Raw genomic sequence first — 24962 nt, 5'->3', positions numbered from 1 at the left:
AATATCAGGATATGCAATGCTCCCGAAGGAGAGGAGGGTTTGTCTATGATGGAGTTTGTAGGAAAGTTGCTGCGGGACACGCTGGAGATCCCCTCGACTATGGAGCTGGAATTGAGAGGACACATTGTGCACTCGTCCCGAGGCCTACTGGAGACAGAGAAGATAAGCCACGCTCAATAGTAATTAAGATTCCTTCGATACAATACCAAGGCAGAGATTCTATGAAGGGCCTGGGGTAAGAAGAGGGTGTTTTCGAACAGGAAATTAATATATTTCGATCAAGATTACCCTCCGGCAGTCCTGCAGAAACGTAAGGAATACTCTGAAGTAAAGCGAATATTAAAGCAAGGAAAGATTAGATTCCAGACTCCGTAAGCTGCTAAACTGAAAATGTTATATGAAGGTGGGATGCAACTGTATCAGACAGTGGAAGGGGCGACTACAGACATGAAAAACAGAGAGATGCCCGTTAGCGTGATCAAACCAAGGGAAAGCCTGGCTGAGCAGTTATCCCGATCTGCTTGGGAGATAGTAAGAGAACCAAGAAAGCAGGAGACGGGAGGTGGGTGAGAGAAGAATATCAGGAAGAGACTGAGAGTTTTCCAAAGACAGCCCTCACCCCCTCCAGAAGAGCCATAAGGTTTGGTTAACTTTAAAAGTGTTGATAAGCTAAATGGAAGCAAAAATATAGGCATCCGTTAGTCTCGTCAGACCATGGATTTGCGCCTTGGAAGGTTGCCAGGGCGCAGGCCTGGGCAAGGTTGTATGGAGGACCAGCAGTTGCCCATGCTGCAAGTCTCCCCTCTCCACGCCACTGATGTTGTCCAAGGGAAGGGCAAGAGGACCCATACAGCTTGGCAACAGTGTCGTCACAGAGCAATGTGTGGTTAAGTGCCTTGCTCAAGGACACACACGGTGCCTCAGCCAAGGCTCGAACCAGCGACCTTCGGATCACTAGACGAACGTCTTAACCACTTGGAAGCAAAAGTAGGCGGTGATATACCTATCTCAAGAAATTCTTATTATAATGTGGATTTTATATTACTCAATTTTTTTTATTCATTCATTCACTCCTTTTTCCCCACCTAAATGAGAATATACATATGGGAGAAATTCACAGGGAAATCTTTTCTGTGTAATGGACACAGATTTGTTCACTTACTTTTATGGGTACTGTAATGGGGGCCCTCAACTCACAGGTAGGAGGGGCTATCCCCCACGGCTAGACGTTTCCTCTAGCTCAACCCAGGGTCATCTACTAGAGACCTCAGCCTTGCAATCACACCTTTGTTGCTTTTTTTATTATTCGGGTATCTTGGTTCTTATTTGTTCAGGGAGTAGCCCGATTAAATTTTATTCTGCTAATTTCAATGATATATTGACAGATAAACACACATAGCTAAGGACAAAGTAAAATTCATTTCTTTTAATGTCAGTGGGCTGTTATATCCAATCAAGCACAGTAAAATTCTATCCAAAATGAAAAAAATGCAAGCCCATGTAGTATATTTACAGGAAACTCACTTAATGATAATGAGGATGGAAAACTAAAGAGAATGGGCTTCATTAACTTGTTTTTCTCCTCATATATATCAGGACATAGAAGAGGAGTTGCTATTCTCATCTCAAGCAAGCTAAATTTTGAGAAAGTATTCAAAATGGGAGATAAGGAGGGCAGATATGTTCTGGAAAGGGGGAATATAGACGGAAATTCAACACTCACAACACACTGGAGGAACTCAGCAGGTCGGGCAGCATCTGTGGAAACGAATGCTGCGAGTGTTGAACGAATATTGTGAGTGTTGCTTTGACCCCAGCATCTGCAGATTATTTTGTGTAGACGGAAATTCAGTTACTCTATTCAATATATACGCACCTCCAGGAAGTGATACTGGTTTCTTTCAGAAAATTACTAATATTATGGTAACGGAAACAGAAGGTCTCCTGATATGTGGGGGAGATTTAACTTTATAATTACAACCAAAGTTAGACTCTTCCAATAGAAAAACCTATGAAACAAAATTATTACATAAGAAAGTTAATACACTTTTTGAGGATGTTGGTCTAATTGATATATGGAGGGACCTTTTCCCCAACAGAAGAGATTACACTCATTATTCTGCCCCCAATTCCGTATATACAAAAATAAACTATTTCATAACATTTGGAAAAGACAAAGACAAAATAAACACCTGTGGAATTGGGACAATAGATGTAAGTGACCATGCACCTATATATTTATCTGTTGATTTAGACCTACAACCAAAGAATACTATTTGGAAACTAAATTCAAATCTACTCAATGATCCCTACTTTAAGGAACAAATTAAAAAAGAAATTAGTCTTTACTTAGAATTCAACGATAATGGTGAGGTTTCACTTCCCGTTCTACGGGATATTCTAAAGGCTCTCTTAGGAGGGAAAATTATAGCGATATCTTCATATAATAGGGAAAAAAAGGAATAAAACATTAGAGGAATTACAAAATAGGCTGAAGGAACTAGGAAAAAACACGAATTGAATTTGGCACAGGATACATTAGAGGAAATTTTAAAAATTAGGAATGAAGTTGATAGTTTGGCTATGCAAGAAATAAGGAAAAATTTAATGTTTCTGAAACAGAGACATTATCAAAGTGGATCTAAGTCTATGAAAATACTAGTGTGGAAACTGAAAAAAAAGTAGCAGAAAATACAATTCATAGAATTAGGGATTTAAGAACAAAAATGATAAAAAAAATAAACTGTGAAATTCAAGAAGCTTTTGAAGTGTTTTACAAAACTCTATATTCCAAAGTTCCAGAGGGAAGCATAACCCAAATTGACGCCTTTCTGAATTCTCTAGAGTTACCCACTTTAAGCGAAGAACAAAATAGAACGATGACTGCTGACATAACTGAAGTTGAACTAAAAGCTGCAATTAGTAGGCTTAAATTAAGCAAGTCACCAGGTTCAGATGGGCATATGGCAGAGTGGTACAAAGAATTTAAAAATGAGTTAATTCCTGTCTTACTCCCCACACTGAACTGGGCTCTAAAAAAGCACAAATGCCACCCAGCTGGAAGGAAGCGATAATCTCAGTTATACCAAAAGAAGGCAAGGATAAAATGGAATGTGGGTCATTTAGACCAATATCCGTGCTTAAAGTAGATTATAGATTATTTACCTCCATCATGGTCAAATGATTAAATGAGTTTCTACCCATACTGATACATAAGGATCAGACATAGAAACATAGAAAATAGGTGCAGGAGTAGGCCATTTGGCCCTTCGAGCCTGCACCGCCATTCAGTACGATCATGGCTGATCATCCAACTCAGAACCCTGCACCTGCCTTCTCTCCATACCCCCTGATCCCTTTAGCCACAAGGGCCATATCTAACTCCCTCTTAAATATAGCCAATGAACTGGCCTCAACTGTTTCCTGTGGCAGAGAATTCCACAGATTCACCACTCTTTGTGTGAAGAAGTTTTTCCTCATCTTGGTCCTAAAAGGCTTCCCCTTTATCCTCAAACTGTGATCCCTCGTTCTAGACTTCCCCAACATTGGGAACAATCTTCCTGCATCTAGCTTGTCCAATCCCTTTAGAATTTTACATGTTTCAATCAGATCCCCCTTCAATCTTCTAAATTCCAGAGAGTATAAGCCTAATCGATCCAGTCTTTCATCATATGAAAGTCTTGCCATCCCAGGAATCAATCTGGTGAACCTTCTTTGTACCCCCTCTATGGCAAGAATGTCTTTCCTCAGATTAGGGGACCAAAACTGCATACAATACTCTAGGTGTGGTCTCACCAATGCCTTGAACAACTGCAGTAGTACCTCCTTGCTCCTGTACTCGAATCCTCTTGCTATAAATGCCAGCATACCACTCGCCTTTTTCACCGCCTGCTGTACCTGCATGCCCACTTTCAATGACTGGTGTACAATGACACCCAGGTCTCATTGCACCTCCCCTTTTCCTAATCGGCCACCATTCAGATAATAATCTGTTTTCCTGTTCTTGCCACCAAAGTGGATAACCTCACACTTATCCACATTAAATTGCATCTGCCATGAATTTGCCCACTCATTTTTAGTGTGCATGCGCCAGTCATGCATGCAGCCTGGTACAGCCATTCTGATCTATTCTTACTTTCTTCTTCTTACTTTTTAATTTACGTTATTTTTTGTATTTTTTTCTCACGGTAACACGTCGAAGCTGCACCCTCTCTAATATGCTGGTACAGAGAGTTTTATTTGGGTTTTTTTTAGCGCTGGAAATGCTTACATCCCGACTCGCGGGACAGAAGCAAGGTCGCATTATGTATTCCAGCTAATGCCGGCCGGTTTAGTGAGCAGAGCGGCGGACACCCCTGCTGAAATCCAGAGGAAAACACACAGAGGATGCAGAGGGGGATCACAAAGTCCAGGAAAGAGGACTGGGTCAAGACAACAGAGACTTATGGAGAAGATGAGTTTGGTGGGTAATGCCGTTCCGGCTGACCGGAAGTGCACTGAGAGCGGTAAGCGTAAAGGAGTTGGGTACTTACTGATCTGGTTAACAACAGATGGTGCAATCCGGGTTATATTAATATCGAGGAATGTGTTTGCAGACTGGATATTGAACTTTTTACTGTTGGACTTCGGCCACATTCCACCATGATACAACACTTGGCGGCACGGGAGGTCATTCCTGCCTGTGGCCATCGAACGTGCAGCTCCTCCCATGGAGGGTCAGACACCCTGAGCCAATAGACTGGTCCTGGACTTATGTGTTTGCATTTTGCTGTTTGATTGTTGGTGGTTTTTTGTATTGCTATATTTACACTCTGTTCTTGGTTGGTGCGGCTGTAACGAAACCAAATTTCCCTCGGGATTAATAAAGTGTATCTATCTATCCAAGTCACCCTGCAGCCTCTTAGCATCCTCCTCACAGCTAACACTGCCGCTCAGCTTCGTGTCAACAGCAAACTTGGAGATGCTGCATTTAATTCCCTCGTCTAAGTCATTTATATATATTGTAAACAACTGGGGTCCCAGCACTGAGCCTTGCGGTACCCCATTGGCACTGCCTGTCACTCTGAAAAGGTCCCGTTTATTCCCACTCTTTGCTTCCTGTCTGCCAACCAATTCTCTATCCACATCAATACCATACCCCCAATACCGTGTGCTTTAAGTTTGCACACTAATCTCCTGTGTGGGACCTTGTCAAAAGCCTTTTGAAAATCCAAATATACCACATCCACTGGTTCTCCCTGATCCACTCTACTAGTTACATCCTCAAAAAATTCTATGAGATTCGTCAGACATGATTTTCCTTTCACAAATCCATGCTGACTTTGTCCGATGATTTCACCGCTTTCCAAATGTGCTGCTATCACATCTTTGATAGCTGACTGTAGCAGTTTCCCCACCATCGATGTCAGGCTTACCGGTCTATAATTCCCCAGTTTCTCTCTCCTTCCTTTTTTAAAAAGCGGGATTACATTAGCCACCCTCCAATCCTCAGGAACTAGTCCAGAATCTAAAGAGTTTTGCAAAATTATCACTAATGCATCCACTATTTCTTGGGCTACTTCCTTAAGCACTCTGAGATGCAGACCATCTGGCCCCGGGGATTTATCCACCTTCAATTTACCTAACACCACTTCCCTACTAACATGTATTTCCCTCAGTTCCTCCATCTCACTAGACCCTCAATCCCCTACTATTTCCAGAAGATTATTTATGTCCTCCTTAGTGAAGATAGAACCAAAGTAGTTATTCAATTGGTCTGGCATGTCCTTGTCCCCCATGATCAATTCACCTGTTTCTGCCTTAACCAATCTTTTTCTTTTTACATATCTATAAAAGCTTTTACAGTCAGTTTTTATGTTCCCTGCCAGCTTTCTCTCATAAACTTTTTTCCCTGTCCGAATTAAGTCCTTTGTCCTCCTCTGCTGCACTCTGAATTTCTCCCAGTCCTCAGGTGTGCCGCTTTTTTCGCTTTTTCAGACAGGTTTTATACAACAACGCCAAACGCAAGACAATATACGAAGCACACTTCATATTATGGATCACATACAAAAAAATAAAATTGAAGCAATAGTGATAAGCGTTGTCGCTGAAAAGGCATTTATTTCAGTTAATTGGAACTTTCTTTAGAGTTTTACATAAATTTGGTTTCCATAACACAATTATTAAAACTATACAGCTACTATATGACAACCCTACTGCTAGGATTAAAATCAATGGATACTTATCAAGTAGCTTTACCCTAGAAAGGGGCACGAGACAGGGCTGTGCATGCTACTCTTCACATTACAGCTGGAACCATTAGCTCAATACATCAGACAAAATGAAGATATCAGGGGAATTACTATTAAAGGGACAGAGCATAAATTGGCCTGTTACGCGGATGACATTTTGATCTATCTAGAGCAACTAACATACTCTTTACCTAAATTGATGCAATCCTTTGAATAATATGGTCAATTATCAGGATACAAGATCAACATAGATAAAACCCAATTGCTTTCATATAATTATAGCCCACCAAGAGAAATTGAAAGTAGATATTCCTGGGCATAGCAAACAGAGTCTTTCAAATATTTGGGCATCATTACGCCAAAAGATTTGGCAAGATTATCAGAAAGCAATTATCAGCTTATATATAAAAAATTAAGGAAGGTATAAATAGATGGAACCTAATTCCTTTTTTTAGTCTCAGTTCAAAGATTGAATCTATTAAAATGAATATACTGCCCAGACTATTGTATCTCTGTCAGACCCTACCAATAGAGATTAATCAAAATCAATTCAATGAATGGAACAAAATGTTATCAAGATATATATGGCAAGGTAAAAGGCCTAGAGTTCGTCTCAAAACTTTGCAATTAGCCAAGGAAAAGGGGGGATGGGGCCTACCTTCTCTTAGAGATTATTATTTTGCAGCACAGTTGAGAGCTGTGATATGTCAAAAGAAGCTACAGAAGATCGTGAACACGGCGCAGCACATCACACAAAACAATCTTCTGTCCGTGGACTCACTTTACACCGCACGCTGTCGGAGCAGTGCTGCCAGGATAATCAAGGAAACGACCCACCCAGCCAACAGACTTTACGTCCCTCTTCCCTCGAGAGAAGGTTCAGGAGCTTGAAGACTCGTACGGCCAGATTTGGGAACAGCTTCTTTCCAACTGTGATAAGGCTGCTGAGTGGATCCTGACCCGGATCTGGGCTGTACCCTCCAAATATCCGGACCTGCCTCTCGGTCTTTTTTTTGCTCTACCATTTTTCTATTTTCTATTTATAATTTAAGTTTTTAATATTTACTATTTTTAACTATTTTTAATATCTTTAATATTTAATATTTGTAATCCAGGGAGTGAGAAGCGCAGAACCAAATATCACAGTGATAATTGTATGTTCTAGTACCAATTGTTTGGCGACAAAGTATGAAGTATGTTGGTGCAACCCATCATACGACACTCAACGGAAAAACATTGAGGAGGGGATACTTCCCATCCCCATACAGGCAATTTTGGCTGATAACAACCTACAAAGGTACATAAATACTATTGATAACCCATGGGTGAAATGGACTCTTAAAATATGGAAAATTATTATAAAATAATATAAACTAGAGGGAGATATTGCAATTCTTAAATGGTGTACACATGACTCGGATTTTATGCCGAATAAACTGAATGCTAGATTTAAGGACTGGACAGCTAAAGGAATAACAGTTCTTTGTAATATAATGAAAGGAGAAACACTGTTCAGTTTTGAAATGCTTAAAGAGAAACACTTATTAGAAAAACAAGACTTTTATCGGTATTTATAGATGCGACAGCATGTTAATAGGACGGTTAAAAATGTAACCAAGGCAAGTACATGTTTAATAGAGCTATTTAGAAAAGCATATAATTCAGACCACGGTAGTAGAATCATTTCAAGCGTGTATAAGGATTTGTCAAATGTTAAAACACATTTGACTTCATATATTGAAACAAAATGAGAGAAGGAAGGAGGGATAATTATATCTGAGGAAGAATGGATAATGATATGGAGGTATCAATGGAAGTGTACCAGTTCACAGAAATGGAGTGAGTTCAGATGGAAAAACTTGATAAGATATTTTATTACACCCTCTCAGAAATCCCATTATGATAGTAACCTCCCTGTTTGCTGGAGAAACTGTGGAAATCAAAATGCAAACCATTATCATATTTTCTGGGTATGCCCCGTTATCAAAGACTATTGGAGTGGGATACACAATGCCCTACAAGACATCTTTAAATGTGAAATACCCTTGGAAAGTAAGACCATATATTTTGGGTATTTCACTCAAGAATGGTTGAAAAGAGATAAATATTTAATGAATATACTGCTGGTAGCTGGTAAAAAGACCCTTACCAGGAAATGGTTGTCACAGGAGAGCCAAACTTTAAATGCATGGATGGAAGTTACAATGGACATTTACAAAATGGAGAAGATAACAGCATCTGTTAATCAGAAGTTGGAACAATTTGATTCATACTGGGAAAAATGGTTTAACTACGTAACACCTCATAGGCCTGATTTTATTCTCACAAATCAATGAATATGTTGTAAAAAAAAATCACTCCCTTCTTGTTTTCTTCTTTTGCTTGTTCTTTCTTTCCTCTCCTTTCTATAAGTGTATACCTCAGATAAATATTATGTGGAGATCTGTGGCAAATATGACTATATGATATATATGTAGAATATCTGAAATACATCTTATGGAAATATTTGTTTGATGATGAACTTCAATAAAAAAAAATTACAAAAAGAAAAGTTTAAGGGAAACATGAGGGAAACCTTTTCACCCAGAGGGCCCTGAGAATGTGGAATGAGCTGCCAGCACAAGTGGTGCATGTTCACTGTTTAAAAGAAATCTGGACGGGAGGAGTATGGAGAGTTATGATCCTGGTGCAGATCAATGAGAGTAGGCATTTTCAATGATTTGGCATGGAGATGAGCCGAAGAGCCTGTTTCTGCACTGTACTTTTCTATGACTCTATCTGTGATAGAGAACAAACAGTCCATGTTTCCGGCTTCATCAGGACTGTATTTAAATGCACGTAGCATTCTGAATAAGGTGAACGAACTCGTGGCACAATTGGAGATTGGTTGGTACGATGTTGTGGGCATCGCAGAGTCATGGCTGAAAGAAGGCCATAAATGGGAGCTTAACATCAAAGCAAAAGGACAGGCAGGAAGGCATAGGTTGTGGTGTGGCTCTGTTGGTAAGAGATGGAATTACATCTTTATAAAGAGGTGACATAGGGTCAGATAATGTTGAATATTTGAATTGAATTGACTTTATTACTTACATCCTTCATATACATGAGGAGTAAAAATCTTTACGTATCTGTCTAAATGTGCAATCATAGTAACTTATAACAATTTATAACATATAACCATATAACAACTACAGCACAGAAACAGGCCATCTCAGCCCTTCTAGTCCGTGCTGAATTTATAATAAATAGAACAGTCAATGTAATATAGAGTACACTCAAATCAGTGTGAGTTCATCATTTTGATGGCCTGGTGGAAGAAGCTGTCCCGGAGCCTGTTGGTCCTGGCTTTTATGCTGTGGAACCGTTTCCCAAGTGGTAGCAGCTGGAATAGACTGTGGTTGGGGCGGCTTGGGTCCCCTGTGATCCTACGGGCCCTATTCTCACACCTGTCATTGTAAATGTCCTGAATGACAGAAAGTTCACAACTATAGATGCACTGAGCTGCCCACACCATTCACTGCAGAGTCCTACGATTGAGGGGAGTACAGTTCACATATCAGGCAGTGATGCAGCCAGTCAGGATGTTCTCAATTGTCTCCCTGTAGAAAGTTCTTAGGATTTGGGGGCCCATACCAAACTTCCTCAACTGTCTGAGGTGAAAGAGGCGCTGTACAGACCATATGAGGTCCTCGGTGAAGTGGATGCCGAGGAACTTAAAGCTGTTTACCCTCTTAGATCCATTGATGCAAGTGGAGTTAAGAAATTGCAAGGATAAAAAAAAGCATTATGCAAATCATATATAGGTCTCCAAATAATAGTCAAGATGTGGGGTTCAGGTTGTAAAGCGAACTGGAAAAGGCATGTAATAAGGGTAATAATCGCATTGTTTATTCCAGGGACCAGCTGATTGTGCTTATGCCGGCCGGTTTAGCGAACACAGCGGCAGACACCCCTGCTGAAATCTGGAGGAAAACACAGAGGAAAACACACAGAGGATGCAGAGGGGGATCACAAAGGCGAGGAAAGAGGACCGGGTCAAGACAACAGAGACTTATGGAGAAGAGGAGTTCGGTGGCTAATAAAATGGACGAGTTGACGGCTCTAGCCAGGAGTCAGGAAACATTTTGGGAGTGCAGTGTTATGTGTTTTACTGAGATGGGGCTGCACGAGGACATACCCGACCAAAACTTTCCCATGGAGGGCTTCCAGACCGTTCGGGCTGACCGGAAGTGCACTGAGAGCGGTAAGCGTAAAGAAGTTGGGGGTTTGCTGTTCTGGTTAACAATGGATGGTGCCATCCTGGTCATATTACAATCGAGGAACGTGTTCGTAGACGGGATATTAAGCTTTTTGCTGTTGGACTCCAGCCATATTCCACCGAGATACAACACTGGGCATAATGGGAGGTTGTTCCTGCCTGTGGCCATCGAATTTTTCCTCCCGTGGAGGGTCAGACACCCTGAGCCAATAGGCTGGTCCTGGACTTATTTCCATCTGGCACAATTTGCATATTGTTATTTGATTGTTTGTAGGTTTTGTATTGCTATATTTATGCTCTATTCTTGGTTGGTGCAGCTGTAACTAAACCCAATTTCCCTGGGGATCAATAAAGTATATCTATCTATCTAATAACACAATTGTAATGGGGGACTTCAATATGCAAGGGATTAGGAAAATCAGGTTGGCGTTGGATCGCAACAGAGGGAACTTGCTGAATGGCTACAAGATGGCTTTTTAGAGCAGCTTGTGCTTGAGCTCACATGGCCAAAGGCTGTCTTAGATTGGGTGTTGTGCACTAACCCAGATTCTATTGGTGAGCTTAACGTAAAGAAACCCTTAGGAGGCAGTGATCATAATATGATTGAATTCATATAGCAATTTGAAAGGAGGTAGCATAACTCACATATATCAGTATCGCAATGGAATAAGGGGAATTACAGAGGCATGAGAGAGGAGCTTGCCCTGTTGGATTGGAGGGGGATACTGGCAGGGATGATGGCAGAGCAGAGATGGCTGAAGTTTCTGGGAATAGTTCACAAGGTGCAGGATAGATATGTCCCCACAGAGTAAGCTGTTCTCAAATGGCAGGGGTAGGCAGACATGGCTGACAAGGGAAGTGAAGAACGGCATAAAAACCAAGGAAATGGCATATAATGTAGCAAAAGCAAATGGGAAGCTGGATGATTGGGAAGGTTTTCAAACTCAACAAAAGGTAATTAAAAAGCTATAAGAAGGGAAAAGATGAAATAGGAGGGCAGACTGGTCGATAATATAAAGCAGGATACTAAAAGTTTTTTCAGTTATATATAAGGGGGTTTCGTCTTTTACTGCGTAGGCTAATTAAAATGGCTTCTTTGTTATGTTAAATGCTGAGAAAGCCTCTAGCTAGACATTTGCTTGGGTTAATACAGACAGCAGAGAGCTATTAGCCAATTGGGATAGTTGTTATGGTTTTGGTGTATTTGAGATACTGTATGCGCGGGGTTTTGGGGCAGAAGGCGGGAGAGCGCGACAGAAGATGGACCAGGTGCTGTGATGTCCGCTAACGGGGTCGGACCCCGAGGAGGGCGTTCGGCAAGGAGACGGAGGCATACTCGTGTGCAGCGTCTGGTTGACCACCGATGTTGGTCCCAGGCGGCCGGTCGAGGTGGTCCGAGGGGTCGCAGGGTGAAGAAGGTTCTTGAGCTCCAACGGTTTTGTGCATGAAGAGACTGAACTTTGATAAGTGTGGCACCTTTTATTTTCCTTTTATATTTTATTTGCTCTTAATTATATAGTTCCAGTAATATCTATAAACTGTAAATCATTTAATTGCATCTGGTGTATTGTCTGTTATTTGGGCGGGGTGCGGTACATCACACAGCATCCACACAAACTAATTACCTAGTTTGGCGGGGCCGAGGGCTGTTTCCTTAGACGACAGCGAGCCGAGCGACCCTGAGGTTGGCCAGGGGGGCTACATATATAAAGAGTAAAAGAGAGGTGAGAGTTGATATTGGAACACTGGAAAATTTTGCTGGAGAGGTAGTAATGGGGGATAAAGAAAAGGCAGATGAACTTAATGGGTACTTTGCATCTGTCTTCACTGTGGAAGACACTAGCAGTGTGCCAGAGATTCATGAGATTCATGAGTGTCAGGGAGCAGGAGTGAGTGCCATTGATATTACAAAGGAAAAAGTGCCAGGCAAACTGAAAGGTCTTAAGGTGGATAAGTCACCTGGACCAGATGGACTACATCCCAGAGTCCCGAGAGAGGTTGCTAAAGAGATAGAAGATGCATTGGTTACGATCTTTCAAGAATCACTTGGTTCTGGCATGGTCTCAGAGGACTGGAAGATTGCAAATGACACTCCACTCTTTAAGAAGGGAGGAAGGCAAAAGAAAGGAAATTATAGGCCAATTAACAACCTCAGTGGTTGGGAAAGTGATGGAGTCTATTATTAAGAATGAAGTTACAGGGTACTTGGAGACTAATGATAAAATAAGTCAAAGTCAGCATAGATTCTGTGAAGGGAAATCTTGCCTGACAAATCTGGAAGTAACAAGCAGGGTGGACAAAGGAGAGGCAGTGGATGTCTTTTACTTAGATTTGCAGAAAGCATTTGACAAGATGCCTCACATGAGGCTGCTTAACAAGATAAAATCCTTTGGCTTTACAAGAAAGATACTGGTATGGATAGGAGAATGGCTGACAGGGGTCAGGCAGTGAGTGGGAATAAAAGGGGCCTTTTCTGGTTGACTGCCAGTGACTAGTGGTGTTTCTCAGGGGTCAGTATTAGGACTGCTGATTTTCACATTGTTTGTCAATGATTTAGATAATGGAATTGATGGCTTTGTGGCAGTTTGCGGATTATACAAAGATAGGTTGAGAGGTAGGTAGTGCTGAGGAAGCAATGCGATTGTGGCAGGACTTCGATAAATTGGAAGAATGGGCAAAAAAGTGGCAGATGGAATACAGTGTTGGGAAATGTATGACAATGCAATTTGGTAAAAGGAACAATAGGGCAGATTATTATCTGAACGGGGAGAAAGTTCGAACATCAGAAGTGCAGAGGGACTTAGGAGTTCTCGTGCAAGACCCCCAGAAGGTTAATTTATAGGTTGAGTCTGTGGTAAAGGCGGCAAATGTAATGTTACCATTTATTTCAAGGGGAATAGAATATAAAAAACAAGGAGATAATGCAGAGTATTTATAAGACACTAGTCAGGCTGCACTTGCGGAGTATTGTCAACAGATTTGGGCCCCATATCTCAGAAAGGATGTGTTGTCATTGGAGAGAATCCAGAGGAGGTTCACGAGGATGATTCTGGGAATGAAGGGGTTAACACATGAGGAGCATTTGGCAGCTTTGGGACTGTACTCACTGGAACTTAGAAGAATGTGAGGGGATCTCATTGAAACATACCAAATGTTGAAAGGACTAGATAGAGTGGATGTGGAGAGGACGTTTCCGATGGTGGGGGTATCCAGAACTAGAAGGCACAGCCTCAAGGTTGAGGGGCAACCCTTTAGAACAGAGATAAGAAGGAATTTTTTTTAAGGCAGATAGCAGTAAATCTGTTGAATGCTCTGCCTCAGACTGTAGTGGAAGCCAAGTCCATGCATATATCTAAGACGGAAGTTAATCGTTTCCTGATTAGTTAGGGCAAGGATATGGTGAGAAGGCAGGTGCATGGGATCGAATGGGATTCAGGACCAGCCATGATGGAATGGCGGAGCAGAGCTGATGGGCTGAATGGCCTAATTATGTTCCTATGTCTTATGGACTGGAAAGGAAGGAGAATAAGGTGGTGCGGGGGGGCACGGGAAGAAGGGCAAGCTAGAAAGTGATAGGTGAAGCCAGGTGGGTGGTGGAGGGAGGATGAAGTAAGAACCTGGGAGGTAAAGGGCTGGAGAAGAAGGAATCTTCTTTGCATTATTTTGTCTGTTGGACAAAAATGCTTCACTAATGTCTCAGTTATAAGACTGTTGAATGGTCCCCTATCATAATAAAACATAGAACATAGAACAAAGAATAGTACAGCACAGTACAGGCCCTTTGGCCCACAATGTTGTGCCGACCCTCAAACCCTGCTTCCCATATAACCCCCCATCTTTAATTCCTCCATATACCTGTCTAGTAGTCTCTTAAACTTCACTAGTGCATCTGCCTCCACCACTGACTCAGGCAGTGCATTCCACGCACCAACCACTCTCTGAGTAAAAAACCTTCCTCTAATATCCCCCTTGAACTTCCCATCCCTTACCTTAAAGCCATGTCCTCTTGTATTGAGCAGTGGTGCCCTGGGGAAGGGGCGCTGGCTATCCGCTCTATCTATTCCTCTTATTATCTTGCACACCTCTATCATGTCTCCTCTCATCCTCCTTCTCTCCAAAGAGTAAAGCCCTAGCTCCCTTAATCTCTGATCATAATCTCTGATCATAACTCTCTAAACCAGGCAGCATCCTGGTAAATCTCCTCTGTACCCTTTCCAATGCTTCCACATCCTTCCTATAGTGAGGCGACCAGAAATGGACACAGTACTCCAAGTGTGGCCTAACCAGAGTTTTATAGAGTTGCATCATTACATCGCGACTCTTAAACTCTATCCCTCGACTTATGAAAGCTAACACCCAATAAGCTTTCTTAACTACCCTATCCACCTGTGAGGCAACTTTCAGGGATCTGTGGACATGTACCCCGAGATCCCTCTGCTCCTCCACACTACCAAGTATCCTGCCATTTACTTTGTACTCTGCCTTGGAGTTTGTCCTTCCAAAGTGTACCACCTCACACTTCTCCGGGTTGAACTCCATCTGCCACTTCTCAGCCCACTTCTGCATCCTATCAATGTCTCTCTGCAATCTTTGACAATCCTCTACACTATCTACAACACCACCAACCTTTGTGTCATCTGCAAACTTGCCAACCCACCCTTCTACCCCCACATCCAGGTCGTTAATAAAAATCACGAAAAGTAGAGGTCCCAGAACAGATCCTTGTCGGACACCACTAGTCACAATCCTCCAATCTGAATGTACTCCGCCCACCACCACCCTCTGCCTTCTGCAGGCAAGCCAATTCTGAATCCACCTGGCCAAACTTCCCTGGATCCCATGCCTTCTAACTTTCTGAATAAGCCTACAATGTGGAACCTTGTCAAATGCCTTACTAAAATCCATATAGATCACATCCACTGCACTACCCTCATCTATATGCCTGGTCACCTCCTCAAAGAACTCTATCAGGCTTGTTAGACACGATCTGCCCTTCACAAAGCCATGCTGACTGTCCCTGATCAGACCATGATTCTCTAAATGCCTATAGATCCTATCTCTAAGAATCTTTTCCAACAGCTTTCCCACCACAGACGTAAGGCTCACTGGTCTATAATTACCCGGAGTATCCCTACTACCTTTTTTGAACAAGGGAACAACATTCGCCTCCCTCCAATCCTCTGGTACCATTCCCGTGGACAACGAGGACATAGACTGTTGACCTCACAATTTACCTCATAATAACCTTGCACCTGATTGTCTGCCTGCACTGCACGCTCTCAGTAACTGTAACACTTTATTCTGCATCTGTTGTTGCCTTACCTTGTTCTACCTCAGTGCAGTGTGTAATGATTTGATTTGTATGAACAGTGTGCAAAGAAGGTTTTCTACAGCAACTTGGTATACAGGACAATAAACTAATTCCAAACTGGAGGGCATAGGTTTAAGGTGAGAAGGTAAATATTTAAATAGGACCTGAGGGGCAGGCTTTTCACACAGAAGGTACTTGGCGCACACTGGAGACCTGCATGAGTGAACACCAGAGGGCAGCACCGAGTGAAGGGGGAACCACCACAACTGCACAGGTAGCTCTCCTCCACCCCAGCTCCGGCGTCTCCTTTTCTGGGTGACTGCAATAAGTGATAATGTGCCAAGAGTCCAGTCCTTGCCAGAACCAAGGCAATGCAGCTATCCTGCCATCAGTCTCTGCAATAGACCAGTGAACCGGACTTGCAGTACTCTATGTTACCAATGTCCAACAGGGTCTTGCAAGAAAACCATCGAAGACAATTACTTGCACCTTTTTTTTTGGATCACACATGATCTCAACACAACAATAGTACTCAACAACAGTATGAAGTAAATCCAGCTCCACCAGTGTCTTGTGATCATAAAGAAGATGTAAAAGACGAACAAATACACCTTTGATTGGACCTGGAGTGGCCACTGCATCCAAGCATGCCTCCATCAAACCTAAATAACTTTATATACCTCTATACTATAAGTCTGAACCTATTCAAGCTTTTCCTCCAACTCAGTCCTCATGTCCCAGCAACATCCTTGTAATTTTTTTCTGTTTTCTTTCAATGTTATTGACATCTTTCCTGTAGGTAGAAGACCAGAACTTCACACAAGACTCCAAATGAGACCTCATCAATGTCTTATACAATTTCAACAAAACATCCCATCTCCTATAGTCAATACTTTGATTTACGAAGGCCACTGTGCCAGAAGTTTTCTTTATGACCCTTTCCACATTTTCTGGAGGTGGAGGAAGAGAGGGGGGAGTAGATGGGGAAGAAATCACCTTACCATGCACAACTACCTCAGCCTTCTTCTCCTTGATGCTGAAGCTATTATCGGCCTTGCAGACATACATTCCTTGATCAATGGTGGACACGTTGCTGATGACTAGACGACTGCTCAGTTCCGAGCCGGTGTCCAGTGGCCGTTTATGGTAGGTGATCTCGACTGCCGGATCAGTCCTGTACAGCTAAAGAGCAGAAAGGAGTTCAATATAACCAGACCTGGAGAGGTAGCTTGGACAGAACTCACACATACTAGGGCTTTCCAGAAGCAAAGGATGATGTGTGCATATAACGCAGACCCAACTGCGTCACATTCAGCATACATCACGTTCAGTTAAATTCAATTATCTTCAAATTAATGCACTCAACTTTTTTCTGTACCCACTAACACCCACTGAAATCCCTCCCGTAGCTCACAGAAATTCTCCCCACTCACTGAATCATCCCCTACAACCCAGACACGTTCCATCACCAACTCTCCCCACCTTCTGAATCCCCTCCCACAGCCCACAGAACTTTCTCCCATCACCAACTCTCCCCACCCACTGAATCCCCTCCCACAGCCCATGAACACTCTCCCCATCACTGACTCCCCTCCCATAGCCCACAGACAGTCTCCCCCATCACCAACTCTCCCCACCCACTGAATCCCCTCCCACAGCCCATGAACACTCTCCCCATCACTGACTCCCCTCCCATAGCCCACAGACAGTCTCCCCCATCACCAACTCTCCCCACCCACTGAATCCCCTCCCAATGTCCATGGACACTCTACCCATCACTGACTCACCCCACCCTCTGAATCTCCTAACACAACCCATGGATCACGAACTCTCTCCACTGAATCCCCTTCCCAAAACTGAAAGTCACAAATTATATATAAACTATAGCCTTCTATGGAAACACTAATTCCCTTGACCGGAAATTCCTACAATTATCACAGGTAAAGCTCTCCCCACCACTAAGCACATCTACATTCAGGGTGGCACAGGAAAGCAGCATCCACCATCGGGGACCCCCACCACCCAGGCCACGCTCCCTTCTTGCTGCTGCTAGGAAGAAGGTACAGGAGCCTCAGGGACTTCACCACCAGGTTCAGGAACAGTTACTACCCCTCAACCATCAGGCTCTTGAACTAGAAAGGATAACTTCACTCAACTTCACTCACCAAATTGTTCCCACAACCTATGGACTCACTTCCAAGGACTCTTCACCTCATGTTCTCGAGAGTTATTGCTTATTTATTTATTATTATTCTGATTTTCTCCTTTGTATTTGCTCAGTTTGTCTTTTGCACAATGGTTTTTTGTTCGCCCTGTTGTGTACAGTCTTTCATTGATTCTATTATGGTTCTTAGATTTACATTGAATGCCCACAAGGAAACAAATCTCAGGGTTGTATGTGACATACATGAACTTGGACAATAAATTTACTTTGAACTTAGAGTCATAGAGCCATACAGAACAGTTACAAGTTCCTTGGTTCATTAAGTCCATGCTGACCAGGGAGCCTGCCCAACAAGTCGCAATTTCCTGAGTACAGCTCATATCCCTTTAAGCCCTGCCCCTCCATGTATCTATCCAATGGCCTCTTTTAAAAGACACTATTATACCTACCTCAACCACTTCCTCTGGCAACTCATTTCCCTCTCACCCTAAACCTGTGCCCCCTAGTTTCATACTCCACTACCCCGGGGAAATGACTGTTACCATATCTATGGCTCTCATAATTTTAAACACCTGTATAAGGTCAGCACTAATTCTCTGCTCAAGAGGCTGATAACAGTGAGACAGAAGCTGGCCTTCAGGGGTGGCCTTCTTGCTTGATTGTGTTCTGTTTTGTTGTGACTGTACTGCTCTGCCAAATATTGTGGGCAAGCTATCTGGTGCCGGAATGTGTGGCGACACTTGTGGGTATAACTCCAATACAATATCCCTCCTACTCCCGGTTACCTTTTAATCCTCTTACCTATCAAGTATTCATCTGGTTCAGGCTTAAAAATAGTCAAGCACCCTGCTCTGGCCACCCTCTGAGGTACAGAGTTCCAAACACCCAGCCCACAATTGGGTGTGTCTGTTGTGAATGCAAACATCACATTCCACTGTATGCTTCAATATACACGTGATAGAAAAATCAGAATTTTATAGAACTGTTTAAAATCACGAGGGGCATCGTTAAGGTGGATGATTTCAGTCTTTAGCCCAAGGTATGGGAGTCCAAAACTAAAAAGTAGTTCAAGTTCAAGTTCAATTACCATTCACCCACATGTGAAACTAGTCAAGCAAAACAAAACAAACAGTTTCACGACATAAGTCAGTGATATTAAACCTGTTCCTGATTCTGATTCATTCCTCTGGGGCCAAGATGCAAAATATACTGCCAAAGCACACTGCACATATGGTTAAGATTTCACAAAACATAGTTACAAATAAGAAAAAAACAATTAATAATATGGCCACAAGACTATGGTTGATGGTAACTTGCCTTGGTCCAGCTTGTTCTTCCACTGAGCGAACACTGAAAAGCAGCACCAAGCAAATACTTGAGGGCAGCCCAAAACAAATGGAAACACTTAAAGGGGACCCGAGGGTCATAAGTAAAGAATAAAGATGTAGCTGGGCCCTCTGACATTCGTACATTTTCCCAGCCTGCTACAAGGGACATCGTGCTGACTCACCTCCTTCCTTGGGTATTCCCATTGAAAGTCGACAGCCACGTTGAACTCTGCCTCAACAATGCAGTCGAGAATGAGCTCCTCTCCAACGATCATCTCCGGCCGATCCAGGCTCAGTGTGATGTTGTAAATCCGCCGTCCTTCAGGAAAGACCAGAAGACCATAAGACATAGGAGCAGAATTAGGCCATTCGGCCCTTTGAGTCTGCTCTGCCATTCAATTATGGCTGATTTATTATCCCTCTCAATCCCATTCTCCTGCCTTCTCCCCGTAATCTTTGATGCCCTGATTAATCACGAACTTATCAATCTTCACTTTAAATATACTCATTGACTTGGCCTCCACAGCCATCTGTGACAATTAATTCCACAGATTCACCTCACTCTGGCTAAAGAAATTCCTCCTAATCTCTGTTCTAAGTGGGCATCCCTTTACACTGAGCTGTACTCTCTGGTGCTAGACTCCCCCACTATTGGGAGCATCCTTTCCACATCCACACTATCTAGGTCTTTCAATATTTGATAGGTTTCAATGAAATCTCCCATCATTCTTCTAAACTCCAGCGAATACAAGCCCAGAACTATCAAATGTTCCTCATACGTTAACGATGCAGATTAGAAATGCCGCACACGCAGAGAGTGAAGCAGGAGCCATGTTCCAGCACACCCAAATAAAGGCGTGTGAATCACCAGCAAGAATGGCCACTTGGCCCCTTGAACCTACTCCTCCATTACATGAGCTCACATCCAAAGTGAATATAACCCCTGTACAGTATCCCTCTTACTCCTGGTCAGCCCCTCGATACCTACTTCCAAGCACCTTAAAACCATGCCCCCTCATGTTAGCCATTTCAGCTCTGGGAAAAAGCCTCTGACTATCCACACGATCAATGCCTCTCATCATCTTATACACCTCTATCAGGTCACCTCTCATCCTCCGTTGTTCCAAGGAGAAAAGGTCAAGTTCATTCAACCTATTCTCATAAGGCATGCTCCCCAATCCAGGAAACATCCTTGTAAGTCTCCTCTGCACTCTCTCTATAGTATTCAAATCCTTCCTGTAATGAGGTGACCAGAACTGAACACAAGTGGGGCCTAACTGTCTTATATAGCTGTAACATTACAAAGAATATTTTAAAAAAGTGCAAAAAGAGATTTAGATTCAGATTTATTTATCACACATACAGTGAAATGTGTAATTTGAGTTAACAACCAACACACCTAGGAATGTGCTGGAGTCAGCTTGCAATATAGTGAGGTACTGTTGTGTACATGGGTTCATTAACATCTGATGGTGAAGGTGAGAAACCTGTTCCTAAAATGTTGAGTGTGTGTCTTCAGGTTCCTGTACCTCCTCCCAGGTGGCAGTAATGAGAAGACGGCATGTCCTATATGGTGAGGATCCTTAATAATGGATGCTGCTTTCTTGAGGCATCACCTTTGAAGATGTCCTCAAGGGTGGGGAGGCTAATGCCCCTGACAGAGCTGGCTGAGTTTACAATCCTCTGCAGCTTTTTCCTAATCTTGTGCATTGTCTCTCCGTACCATTCAGTGAAGCAACCAATTAAAATACCCTCTAGGGTACATCTGTGGAAATCTCCTTAAACCCCTAATGAAATACAGCCACAGGCGTGTCTTCTCAGATTCTCTTTCACCCTGTCAGGACCACTCAAAATTTTATGGTATATTGGCTTACCTCCATTATGTCCTGTCTAAGTTTAGAGAAAATAAGAAGTCGGACATTTGATACATCCTTTAAATTTGAAGAAACCTGGCGACCTTTTATTCAATATTTTCATATGGTTTGATTTATCGCTCTTCCGCAAAACTTTCTCAAAACTTTGGATTTGATCAGAAAGTTTTTCTTTTTTCTTGCTTTTACACTCAATGTGGGCTGCCCAGTCCCTTTTTTCCCCTTTTCTTTTTTTTATTATTTTTTATTTTGTTTATAGAGAATAGTGTTTTTTTATATATATAAAAATAAAAATTTCATCTTTTTTTCTTTTATGAAATGATAAGAGAAGAATTGATTATCTTATTTTTTACTATATACTATTAGATTAATACTATGTATGATCTTCTTGATGTTTATTTTACCTTTTATATGTATTGTTATCGATATAGATATCGGAGATAATCCTCCTCTTGTTTGTACGTATGTACTTTTTGAAAATTAATAAAAAGATTGATAAGGAAAGAAAGAAAGAATTTTAAGGTCAATTCCATGATGTCTTAGTCTTCTGCAGTCCAGCAGATACAAGTCTAACTTGTCCAACACATTGATGCAAATATGAAGAAGTCTAGTCTACTTTCCTAGAAGTTTAAGGAGATTTGGTATGCCAAGAACACAGGACATAGAACACAATAGCACATTCAAACTGTTGTGCCGACCTTTTAACCTACTCCAAGATCAATTTAACCCTGTGGTTCCCAAAGTCGGCAATATTGCCTCCTCTCAGGGACATTGGAATTTCTATATAAAATAAAGGGAGCAGTGGGTGAGCTTAGTACCAAGGGGGCAGCTAGAGGATTAAAGGCTTAATTTAAGAAATTAATTACTTATAAACAATTAATCCTCAGCAACACACACACAAAGCTGGAGGAGCTCAGCAGGTCAGGCAGCATTTATGGAAATGAATATACAGTCGATGTTTCAGGCCAAAACACTTCTTCAGGACTGGAAAGGAAGGGGGAAGACACCAGAATGAGAAGTTGGAGGATAGCTAAAAGATGTAGCTGAAGCCAGCTGGGTAGAAAAGGTAAAGAGCTGGAGAGGAAGGAATCAGATAGAAGAGGAGAGTGGGAAGGAGGGGGGGACCAGGGGCAGAGGTGATTGGCACATGAGAAGAGGTAAGGCCAGAGTGGGGAATAGAAGAGGGGTGTGGGGGGGGGGGAATTTTTTTACTGTAAGGAAACATTGATTTTCAAGCAATGTGACACTTCTTTATTTGGCATATGATGACAAATCTGGACGGAAAAAATGTTATTTCCAGGCCCAGCCCACTCATTATTGCTGTTCACTTCTATAGTACAGCGTTAGCTACTACGATTCCAATACACCAGTCATGCAGTGACACAATTCCTGTGAATTAGGGTATGGCGTTCAATGGGGTAAATCTCAGATTCTGCTCTTTTGAATGTTCTTGACTGCATTTCTATAGCCCACTGCCCAACTGAGATACACTGCCCCTCTTTATGTACCTTCAGGGAAGAGAGTCAGGTTTTGTCTAAGCAATAATGACATCATAACTTTCCCCTTTATTGATCGCAGCACCTGAGGTTGGACTTAAACTGTAGGCGATTGACTATGGTTGTTGATCCATTACGAAAATAGCAGAAGCATGCCAAATGAAAAAGAAGTGTAGACAGTATAGTGTGGAGTATCTGACATACGGATTTATACCAGCACCAAGCAACCAATAGCAGCTAATGTGTCTGTTGTGTGAAACGCTTTTTCAAATGAAGCAATTAAACACTCCAGGCTCCTTGAACATTTGAAGAGAATGCACTCTGACAAGAACTTGGCTTATTTTCAGTCACTTCACAAAAACTTTCAGAAATAGTAAACACTTCAAAACACGTTTGCCAGCACTTAACAAAACAGCAATGGTTTGTGTGCTTCTTGCAACATTTTGTTTCTCATTGCCTAATCTGGAAAGCCCCACACAATTAGATAAGAACGGATTCTGCCAGCAGTAAGGGAGGTTCTGAGTATGGTTTTGCATAAGTCACCAGAACAAATAATTAACGCGATTCTGCTCGCTCTCAGGAAGCCTAAAAGAAAACATAGCATAAAAGGTGAAGAAGAATCCTAAGGGATTATACAGATACGGACACACAGGCATTAACTGCTTGGACCCTGTACAGATTACAGAGGAGGTGGTGTTTGCTATCCTGGGGCAAATCAAGATAAATCCCCACAGCCTGACAAGGTGTTCCCTCGGAACCTACGGGAGGCAAGTGTGTAAACTACTGGGGCCCTAACAGAGATATTTATATCATCCTTAGTGACTGGAGAGGTAAAAGAGGATTGTAGGGTAGTCAATATTGTTCCACTGTTTAAAAAACACTCTAAACATAAACCAGGAAATTATAGGCCAGTGAGTCTGACACCAGTTATGGGAAAGTTAATGGAAGGTATACTAAGGAACTGGACATATAAGTATTTGGATAGACATGAACTGATTAAGGATAGCCAGCATGGCTTCGGGAGTAGCAAGTCATGTCTAACCAATTTTATAGAGGTTTTTGAGGAAGTTACCAGGAAAAGAGGATGAAGGCAAAGCAGTGGATGTTTTCTACATGGACTTCAGTAAAGCATTTGGCAAGATCCCACAAGGGAGGCTAGTTATGAAGGTTCAGACAGTCGGCATTCTGGATGAGGTAGTAAATTGGATTAAACATAGACTTTGTGGGAGAAGCCAGACAGTGGTAGGAGAAGGTTGCCTCTCTGACTGGAAGCCTGTGTCAGAGATCGGATGATAACATGGACAACTGGATCAGCAAATTTGCAGATGACACCCAAGATTGGAGGTGTAGTGAACAGTGAGGAAACTATCATGGCTTGCAGAGAGATCTGCATCAGCTGGAAAAATGAACTGAAAAATGGTAGAGGGAATTTAATGTAGCAAAGTGTGAGGTTTAGCACTTTGTTAGGATCAGCCAGGGTAGATCTTACACAGTGAACGGTAGGGCACTGGAGAAGTATGGTAGAACAAAGAGATCTGGGAATACAGGTCTGAAATTAATTGAAAGTGGCGCCACAGGTAGGTAGGGTCGTAAAGAAAGTTTTTGGCACATTGGCCTTTATAAACGTTGAGTACGTGGGATGGGATGTTACAGTATGCTGAAGAAGTGTAAGACATTGGTGAGGCTTAATTTGGAGTATTGCATACAGTTTTGGTCATCTATCTACAGGAAAGATGTAAATAAGGTTGAAAGAGTACACAGAAAATTTACAAGGATGTTGCTGGGTCTGGAAGACCTGAGCTATGAGGAAAAATTGAATAGGTTAGGATTGTATTCTTTAGAATGCAGATTGAGAGAAAATTTGGTAGAGGTTAACAAAATTATGAGTAGTATAGATAGGGTAAATACAAGCAGGCTTTTTCCACTGAGATTAAGTGGGGCTACAACCAGAGGTCATGGGTTAAAGATAAAAGGTGAGAAATTTAAGAGAAAACTTCTTCACTCAGAGGGTTGTGTGGAACGAGCTGCCAGCACAAGTGGTGCATACGAGCTCAATTTCAACGTTTTAAGAGAAGTTTGCATAGGTCCATGGATAGGAGGGGTATGAAGGGCTATGGTCCCAGTGCGGGTCAATGCGAGTAGGCAGTTTAAGTGGCTTGGGTACAGACTAGATGTGCCGAAGAGCCTGTTTTTGTGCTGTACTCCCCTGTGACTCTATGAACAGTTGGAATGCTTGCTGTTGTACACAGAAGTCAGATGGCTCTTGAAAGGAACTGCACTTTCTGAAACTGTGAAAAGATCCTT

General features: G+C 42.2%; 1 protein-coding gene across 10 annotated transcripts in view; it reads right to left on the bottom strand.

The window, feature by feature from the left end:
- flt4 (fms related receptor tyrosine kinase 4) overlaps window positions 1–24962 on the bottom strand; it is a 264141-nt gene that overhangs the window by 107351 nt on the left and 131828 nt on the right. For all 10 annotated transcript variants that reach the window (XM_072264095.1, XM_072264102.1, XM_072264100.1 and 7 more), the window contains 2 exons: window positions 19474–19610; window positions 16801–16981 (listed from right to left, as the gene is read on the bottom strand). In XM_072264095.1, the coding sequence (XP_072120196.1) occupies window positions 16801–16981; window positions 19474–19610 (318 nt within the window). The remainder of the gene's footprint in view (window positions 1–16800; window positions 16982–19473; window positions 19611–24962) is intronic.

Source organism: Mobula birostris, chromosome 7, assembly GCF_030028105.1.
Source record: "Mobula birostris isolate sMobBir1 chromosome 7, sMobBir1.hap1, whole genome shotgun sequence".
In the NCBI taxonomy this organism is placed as follows: Eukaryota; Metazoa; Chordata; class Chondrichthyes; order Myliobatiformes; family Myliobatidae; genus Mobula; species Mobula birostris.
Note: the sequence above shows the minus strand (reverse complement) of the source record. Positions and strands in the feature narration are given on the sequence as shown.